Source organism: Sinohyriopsis cumingii, unplaced genomic scaffold (genome assembly GCF_028554795.1).
Source record: "Sinohyriopsis cumingii isolate HCF-2022 unplaced genomic scaffold, ASM2855479v2 utg000349l, whole genome shotgun sequence".
NCBI classification, from domain to species: Eukaryota; Metazoa; Mollusca; class Bivalvia; order Unionida; family Unionidae; genus Sinohyriopsis; species Sinohyriopsis cumingii.
In genome coordinates, this window is record NW_028315889.1 from 1,734,415 (window position 1) to 1,744,289 (window position 9,875).

The following is a 9,875-nucleotide window of genomic DNA, read 5'->3' on the forward strand; positions in this document are numbered from 1 at the left end:
CATTTAATGTATTCATTATAATGCTTCACAAATTATTTGAAACTTGTTGTTTGTAGTTTTAGCTTTTAATAAAAATAAAACACACCAATTTGCTTTTCTCCTGATGATTGGCACACAGAATTTACATTTCAGAGAACAAAATATTGTCTTCCTAACACAATCATGTTCATCTGTCTTGTTTGATTCCATATAATAAACAATTTATTGCCTTTGTTTTGGGGAGGTATGATGATTTATTGTACCTTTAAAAGTAAATGTCAATGATTGGCACTCAGAATGTCATCTGTTGGGGAACAAAATATTGTATCTCCCACAACTGTTCATGTTTCCTGGTCTTGTTCATTTCAGTATAGCAAGCATTGTTTTGGCCCTGTTTGGAGAAGATATGATGACTTGTTCATATGCAATGCCATGTTCCACTTGGGCTTTGCCCTCATGGAACATGTCATGCCTGAGAGAACAAATCTTCATATGTTCCCATTACACTGGCAATAAACGGATAATATACTGAGTACCGGTAAACCAGAACAATTTCAGTGTTGACATAAGCCTATGTTTTTTTTAAGGTTCTAAACTTAACAGTATAGGTTGTCCTCTGTTGAACTGGAGACATTTAAAAGGTACGAGCCATTTGTCCTTGACATAGTCTTTAGAAGTCTGCTGATTAATCAACTAGGACCCTTCTGATAAAACATATACCTGAAGCTGAGGCCGAGGTTAGTATATTGCAGTGGGCTGTCAACAGTCTGGCTTATCTTCCTTTCAGCTATCAATATTCTCTCCTCCACTGACACCAGAGACAGGACTTAACTAGATGCAGAAGGACAATTGGGTTCTATTCTACGTTGCGGAACATGTGGAAAGTGGTTGGTAGATGGAGCATGTGGATTAGTTAGTTAGCCGTTCGAGAAATATGAGATGGAATTCAAAATATCATGCAGGTCAATAATGTCACAAAGTAGTTTTAAATGTGACAAGCTGTCAAAACTCAATTTTTCATATGAAAATATAGTCTGGTTGTGATTAAACAACTATATTTTACCTTTTTTTCATTGACAGGTGAAACTTGTGCTGAGATCAAGTTGTATTGTTCCAACACAACATGTGCCAACAATGGAACCTGTGTGAATGCCTTAGGAGGTTACATGTGTCATTGCAATGACAAATGGACTGGTGAACATTGTGAGATAGAGTTGACACCCTGCACTTATCACACCTGTCATAATAATGGAGTGTGCAATATCCAGGGAGATAGCTATAACTGTACATGTGATGAAGGGTTCACTGGTGATCATTGTGAAACAGAAGTGACTGTCACTACCACATCAGAAAGGGTACAAGTTGCTTCTGAAGGTAAATGCAGAAATACTGTCAGTTCATTTAAAAGTTGGAATTGTGCATAGCTTTAATTTTATTTAATTCTTGCTGATCTTTGAAGTACAGTAATGCATCACAATAATAGAAGTTGTATAACCATAAGAGCATTTATTTTAGTTCTTTCTTTCATCATATTTGCCATTTGGGGTCCAAGTTGACCATTTACATTTAGGAAATCATAAATGGCAGGTCTTTATTTTAAACAAGTATGTCACCACTGTATTAAAGATTCATTTTGTGTCATTGAAAAAATAATCAAATAATAAATACCATTGTTTTAGTTTAGAATCAGTTAGTGTCCATAACTTTGTTTCCAAAGACTGAACATAGTATAAAATAAAATATGTGACTGGCTGTCATTCTGTCAGCCTCATTGACTGGCATATGTCTGTCATTCTGTCATCTTGATTGACTGGAAAGTGTCTGCAATTAAGCATGCCTGATGATAAAGAAAGTTTTGAAGCAAGTTGTGAAAAAAAAGTTTGAAATTTTGAACCATGCCAAAAATTCCCAGTCCTTGCATGTATATTCCATTTTTTTTTCTTCTTCCAGATTCCATAATTGTTTTTCTGGTAGGATATCTGAATGACAGTGACAACAATGTCCTCATAGAAGGAATCAAGAATCTGATACAAGAATATGGCAATTTTAATGGGGATATTACTCTAGAGGTTGTCAAACACAAGGTCACATTGAAAGATGGGTATGTAGACTTTATAAGTAATAATAATAAGTTATTGGAATTACACAGATACTTGGACAGACTCGTCAGATGTGTATAGTTCCATGAATTTCAAGTTCTTATTCAATCACTTTATGTATTTGCAACTGTCAAAATGAAAGTTATCAATTACTGTATATATCATGTGTTAGGACTCTATGATCATAAGTTAGGTAACATAAAGAAGCAAAACCAACAAGTTCTGTAAAACTTAAATAGTTTAATATCAAAGTTTTAAAATGATAGTGTAAGAGGAACTTACAGTATTATGAACTGAATCCAACTAATCCCCAAAAAATTATATTCGAGTCCAAAGGAATCGAAAGTTCTGAATGAATTTCAGATCCTTGAATGTATCACAATTCCATTATGCAGAACTCCTTAGAATAACTCATAACAGTTCCAGAATATTGTTCTAGTCCAATGATCACTTTTTAATTCCAATGAATAATCAAAATAAATGATTCCACTCAAATAATATCTAAACAAAACATTAAACATATCTGCAGACTGACTTTAACATATGAAACAAGATTCTGAAGTAGGAACGAATCCAAAATAGGATTGAATTAATTGCTCAGTTCTCTCCTTATATACATCACTAAGTATCTATTATGTCACAATATGCCCCATGTGACAGACCTTACTACTCAGTCTCATATTTTAAAGTATCTACTCATGTGACCTAACCCATCCAATGAGAAATAACTTAATTCTTCTAATAACCAACTTGACTCTACCAGTCCATGAGAAGGTACCCCAAACTTGTCAACAGGTTCAATAAATAGTTTGAATTTATTTTTTCAAGACCTATTTATAGTTTAATAACTATAATAATATAATCTATACCCATGGACAAAAGATTAACTAAATATTATTTTGTTATTGAAGACAACTACAGTTTACAATCTTCAACAAAATTTATACAAATGGTAGGCATACTCATGTGCCAAAAGTTAAAATTAATAGACAGATAAATAACAGATAAAATGAATGTATAGGAAATAATGGACAGGTAATAAAGTTGAATATCTATGTACATGAATCCAAACACACTGTGACTTGGAGGAATGTTACAAAAATATTCCATAGCTTTGTGAAGAGAAACGTACAGTGTAGTTTTATGATGGGAGTAATTGCAGTTCATTATGAGGTTTATTTAGGATTTACAAATTTAGAATTTTTTTAATTTATCATTGTTTGTATTGCATTAAAAAAATAGTTTTTGACAGCATGTCATGGGTTTTACTTCAGCAAAGAATTATAAAAGCACCTTAAATTGCCAAATTCTTAGATTTCTTGTAAGTTGGTTAAATTTATAGAAAGTTCCATCAATATATTGAATATTAAGTGTCAAATAAATTGACTGGTACATGAATATATGATATTCTTATCTGGTCTGATTCTTATGAATTATATTTGCATGGAAACTATTATTTTTTCTTGAACTGCTTGCTTTATATGTATATATTAATTAACCTGATTAAGGGCATTATCTGTACACCAACATTTTGTTTCACTTTATTTAAAATCTCCACATAAGTATGCTTTTGAAAAATGAATATTTGAATACAAATAAATAGATATTAGCGTTCAATGGCACCTCAGCACAATAATGACATTATTATGCCATATTAAAGTAATGTTCACAAAATGTAAAACTTAAGAATTCCACAAAAACTTTATGAAACCCTTTCAATTAAATGCAGAGATGAAGTTATACAAGATAGAATCTAAACAGTTATGTCAATATTCCATTAAATGTATACAAAAGAAATATAAAGGCAACAAGTCCAACATGCTAGTATATGGTAAAAACTTGTTATATAAATTGTATTCCATCAAAATGTCCACTTTTTCAGGAGGTCCATCATCATAAAGTATTTTAATAAAACATGTATGAATATACAGGAGGAGACATAGCTATGATGGGAGACTTATGACATGTATGAATATAAAGGAGGAGACGTGTGAGACTTTTGACATGATAAAGATATTTCAAACACCATACACATGATCAGTTTTTTCAAGCGGGTATTATTTACCATTTTTGCCAGTGTATTATGCATATCTAAGTCCAAACAGCTGAGACCCAAATCTGTCCTTTGGCTATGCTCTGGCAAATTAGGTTCTATCTTGTTCATTTGAAATCATTTTTAAAAGAAATATCATTATAGACCCTGACATGCCTGCACATTATGCAGCAGCAGATTAGAGTAGACACTGTATGCAGTTTGTTGCATGTTAAATACAAGCGAATAGGTACACTATGACACACTATGGTACAATCTCCTGTATCTACAATACACTGTTCTGTCCCTAATTTCAGAGGAGAATTGACGCAGGTGGAAATTACAGCAATATGTACCACAGCGAATATCGATGGTCTTTTGGCAAGAATATTCAGAGAGCATGCCCAAGAAGAGCTCGATAGATACCTCCCTCTTCAATTGTATAATGGCAATGTAGTCCCATACACACCTCCCCAATACCAAGAGGTTTGTATACTCATCTTTGTACCTTTCTTCATTGTTGTGGAAGCGACATATTGATATTTTATATAACATGATCATACATAGCAAATTATGAATATATGATTTCTTAATATTATCTTTCATGTTTATATTATGTAATGCATATTAAATGCTTGACTTCATAATTGATATGTACTGTTTTCTTTAAATCTGACCTAACCATAAACAAAATTTTGGCTGTGAAGAGCCAATGGTTGCTTAGGGGAAATGTAACACATTAGTGTTTCTTCAGCCAGTTTGTTAAGATCTTCTATGAAAGAAGGATATTCTTCTCAATCACTTAGCAGCTTTTTATTTTTCATTCTGAGTGCCTGATAACAAACTTCATGATAATTGCTGATTTGTAATCGTTTCAGTAAATGACTGATTAAGTAAAAATTGAAATAACAAAATTTATCATAATTGCTGATTTGTAATTCTTATATACATTTTTGAGGTTTGAAACTGGGAAAATAGAGGCCAGGCTATAATTCATTCTTCTAACAAGTTTGGAAGCCTTCCTCTTTTGTTGATGTTTGTAATGAAAGGTTTTTAAAAACTCCTTCACCCATCACAGATAGAATTGAGCAAGTTCTACATTTAGGACTTATGGAAAGGGTTAAGGACAGTTTTAAAATCAGTATCTACAGTGATGATGCCTTATTAATATTAAACTAAATTTAATGGCCAACATAGGATAGCTGACTGATATTTAATTAAATTTAAGGGCCAGTATTGGATGGCTGATTGGGTCATGTTTGTATTATACAGCTTGACCAACATGACCTGTCTATTTGACCTTTCATTAGCAGAGTTATTAGTGACTAGTCGACATGAAAAGGTGGTATAACTTAGTAGATGCATGCTCAATGTACACAGGAAACTTCCTCCAAAGCATGCCTGCAAATTGAATGAACTGCGATTCTTACATTTTTTACGATTTTTTATAATGTTCTGGATAAAGATTATATACACGGGTCATTTTGGTTTTTAGTTTATATCAAAATGATCCTGAACAGTTCAGATGGACTATTGCCTGTATATAATGTAATCTCGGCATGCTTTTTATATTTTATAGCAGCTCTCATAAATTTTCATTTCCATCTTTCAGAAATCTTGGGTATCTCAGTATTGGTGTGATACTTATCATAATTCTGGCGGTTTTGGCCATTGTTGGGGGAGTGGTAGTCTTATTCTTTATTAGAAAAAGGTGTGTATGTTTAATATTTATTAATAGAATAAACTCATTGGAACCTTCTTTATTGTCTGATGAAATTAGGCAACTTTAGTATACTATTCTTAAACTTAAATTATGTGCAATCATATATATATATATATATATATATATATATATATATATATATATATATATATATATATATATATATATACTTCTGTTAGTACGTCCTTTTGATAAATTATGTAAATGTCTTTGAATATTAAGTGATGAGAAATGGATTAAATGGTGTTTCAGATAAGAACTGATTCTGGAAATTGTATATGTAAAGCAAAATTGCTATTCACCTGTTACAAAACTTTCTTGGATTATATTACCTTGAAGCTTAAATAATGTTGAAACCTGATGAACATCTTAACTGTTAATACTTAATTTATGAATTTAGTGGTAGGTGAAACTTGATTCACACAAGCCACAATATGGAGAAGAATTGGATGCTTTTTATTTTTGGTGTTGTTGTTCTTGCAGACGACATGATACCTATAAGAACAAGTTAGCTGGAGATTCCTCTGGTGTGGATGAGATCAGCCCAGACACAGCAATTGGTTTTGACAACAGTCTATACTTCAATGTTAAGCAGCCAGAAAGAGTTACTGGTTTACCTGGGACCATACATGGAGAGCAAAGCTGATGCAAACATATTGCTCTAAAAACTGGAATGTTGTCAGTTTTCCTTATTTTTATAAACACAAATATATATATGCATCTCATGTCATGAGAATTTCATGTTAGATGTTTGAGTCACTCACTCTTATCACTTTTCTAGCATGATCAAACTTCACATGTAAAGTCTGAATAGTTCAGCTGGACGCCATGAGCTTGTACCTATGTGGTCTCATGTTTAGTAACATCAACCATTTCTAAACAAACTTGTTCAATTTTGTGAAATTTTTATGACTTTAAAAATGAAAAAGCTTCTAGAAGGTTGTTTCTAAAAGGTTACAATGACATGGAAAGGCACAAAACAACTGTCCATTTTATATATTTTTCTATTGTAAATAAGATTTATATCAAAATGTCCCTGCGAAATTGTAGCATTACTCCATTACAGTCATGACCAAATTCTGGCAAAAGGAAAGCTTAATTTGATTTGACAGACCATTTTTAATACAGTTATAAGAAAATGAAATCAAAGCCAAATGTGACAATTTCAAAACGACTGGTTTGGTTTGTTTTAAAGTACAGTAACACTTATAGGTATTAGTGCTGAGGCAAAGAATTAATTTTATTTAATTTATCTTTGTACTGCTAAACACTGCCAAAGGACTGTATATGTCTTGCTATGGGCATCACCATATTACTTATTTTGTACAGAACCAAACACTTTCCAATTGGTTAATTGGCATGATTTCATGCAAGTTAAAATCCCTTTAAAACATTCTGTGTAACTTAAAATAATCAAATCTTAATCCAAAATGTTTTTATCCATAAAGTCTTTATGCTTTATAGTGTACAGTTATTATAACCCTAGGAAAAATTGGTATTTCCATTAGCTTTTCATTAGATGTTTGTAAGAGTTAAGTTACTTGTTATCTTGTTGAGAAACATTTTGTAAACAAAAGCAGAGATTATACTGTATGCTTGACCTATGTATCTAAACAGTCACCTGTAGAATGATTACAAGTGGATGAATACAAACTACGAAAAGCAAAGCATAGTTGTTAATCACAGGTAACAGGAAGTGTCAGTCTGTAAAATAGTGTAATACCATCCTATAATCATAGGTAACAGGAAGTGTCAGTCTGTAAAATAGTCTAATACCATCCTATAATCACAGGTAACAGGAAGTGTCAGTCTGTAAAATAGTCTAATACCATCCTATAATCACAGGTAACAGGAAGTGTCAGTCTGTAAAATAGTGTAATACCATCCTATAATCATAGGTAACAGGAAGTGTCAGTCTGTAAAATAGTGTAATACCATCCTATAATCACAGGTAACAGGAAGTGTCAGTCTGTAAAATAGTGTAATACCATCCTATAATCACAGGTAACAGGAAGTGTCAGTCTGTAAAATAGTGTAATACCATCCTATAATCATAGGTAACAGGAAGTGTCAGTCTGTAAAATAGTGTAATACCATCCTATAATCACAGGTAAAAGGAAGTGTCAGTCTGTAAAATAGTCTATTACCATCCTACATTTGTTAAAATCTCATCTTAAATAAGCAGATATTGATATTTTAGCAAGAAATGTTTACACTACTGTTGGGATATTAGATCCATCAAATGGTGAAAGAGCAGCCTTCAATTTCTGCATTCCCAGGCTGTTTCTCAAACTTCAATGGCTCTTTATATTTGCTAAATGGTAAAATAAGAAATTTTCTAAAGAATATAAAGTAGGTAATTTTAATATTTAAAGTCTATTAATTCATATCAATATGTTTTCTATGTATATCATCCTTGATGTATTCACCTGTAATATAACACATTATATACATTATATATATATATATATATATATATATATATATATATATATATATATATATATATATATATAGACACACACACACAGTGACATGCCACAAATGACACAACTCACAGTGCACAGTGGACGATGTATACGCCATGAACACTTTATGTGCAATATGAAAACATGCTAATTTGAAAAACTACGATTAGCAGTTGCCTTGAGGTATTCAGTATTTTATAATATTACTTACTCAAAAACAAAGAGTGGCATTTTTTAAGTGGAATTTTTGGTATTTTGTGATGTGGCTCTGGATATTATAACATCTTCAGTCTCCTGGGAATGGCTCTTTGTAAAACTTTAATATATTTTTTAGTGATCGATGTCTAAAGAACCTGCACCTCCTTAACTAGATCTTGTCAAGAGTTAAATGCTAAGTCTGCTTTTTAGAATATACAGCACATTTTCAATTATGCTGAGGTCAGGTGAGGTCTTAATGGTTGAGGTCAGGTGAGGTCTTAATGGTTGAGGTCAGGCAAGGTCTTAATGTTTTGGTTGAAGATAAACGTAAAACAAAAACGATTCTTTTCTATTTATTCATGAGCTATGTTTGTGACATGGGAAAACGTTGGATCAATTCTGGTATGTAACCTTTAAGTTCCATTAGCTAACAAATTATATATTATCTGAGTAAGATAATTTTGTAAATATTGAAGGTTGTGTGTATTAGTTGGATAGATGTTCAGAATTTTAACTTAATGAGATTGTATCCATTTAACTGTGTTTCCATTCATATTGATTTACTGTGTAGTGCATACAGAGAAGGATACTACATAAATTTTTTTACATTAATAAATGTGTGCTATTAGTATGGTAGTATTTTGCAAATCTGACATTTATTTTGTGATGCAAGTTTTACAGTCATTTTTTCTGCATGCATATCTAATATCGATTATTTGTTTTTACTAATTTTGCCTTGTAAACAATAGACTTATTGTCATGTGAACTATTTTGTATGAGAAGTATTTTGTGATCACTGTATATTATTTTTCTTTGCGTAAATAAAGTCTAATAAGTGTGTATGTGTTTCGTTGATATATTTAGCTAAGTTTAGTAGCATTAAATTGGTCAACTCCAATTCCAGTATAATCGACTAAATTTTATTATTTGACACATTGTTGTGTTAGATGCTATTTGCATGAAAACTAAACTCAAATTCGATCCACTTAGGACATTTTGCACTATGTGTAGGAGGATGTGTGTGTGTGATTTTGATTTTTAACGTAGCTGTAACAATTTTTCAGTCATATTGCTTCGATGTCTGCAGTGTGGCAGTTTATAGTGATATCTAGCACTGGAGCATCATGCCACAGACATGTAGCATGATGTCCCACCCAGTCACATTATCTGGACACCAGGCCAACCAGTCCTAACACTAACCTCTTAATGCTGAGTGCCAAGTGAGGCAGCTGTTAGTACCAATTTTATAAGTCTTTGGTATGACTCGGATGGGTGTGTAGGAGGGATGGCACTTGCTAATGATGAGTTTGATGTTACGAAGTTTATGGAGCTTTAATGCCTACATTCTTTCAAGTTTATGCCAATTTATGTAAAAT

The 9,875-nt window shown here is 32.0% G+C and overlaps 1 protein-coding gene across 1 annotated transcript in view; it reads left to right on the top strand.

Moving 5' to 3' along the window:
• Positions 1 to 9,337, top strand: part of LOC149774316 (uncharacterized) — a 31,122-nt gene extending 21,785 nt beyond the window's left edge. Inside the window, exons 7-11 of the mRNA XM_089945440.1 lie at positions 1,060 to 1,353; positions 1,930 to 2,080; positions 4,428 to 4,596; positions 5,723 to 5,821; positions 6,317 to 9,337. Coding sequence (XP_089801566.1) covers positions 1,060 to 1,353; positions 1,930 to 2,080; positions 4,428 to 4,596; positions 5,723 to 5,815 — 707 coding nt within the window. The 3' untranslated portion in view covers positions 5,816 to 5,821; positions 6,317 to 9,337. The remainder of the gene's footprint in view (positions 1 to 1,059; positions 1,354 to 1,929; positions 2,081 to 4,427; positions 4,597 to 5,722; positions 5,822 to 6,316) is intronic.
• The last annotated feature ends 538 nt before the right edge of the window (positions 9,338 to 9,875 follow it).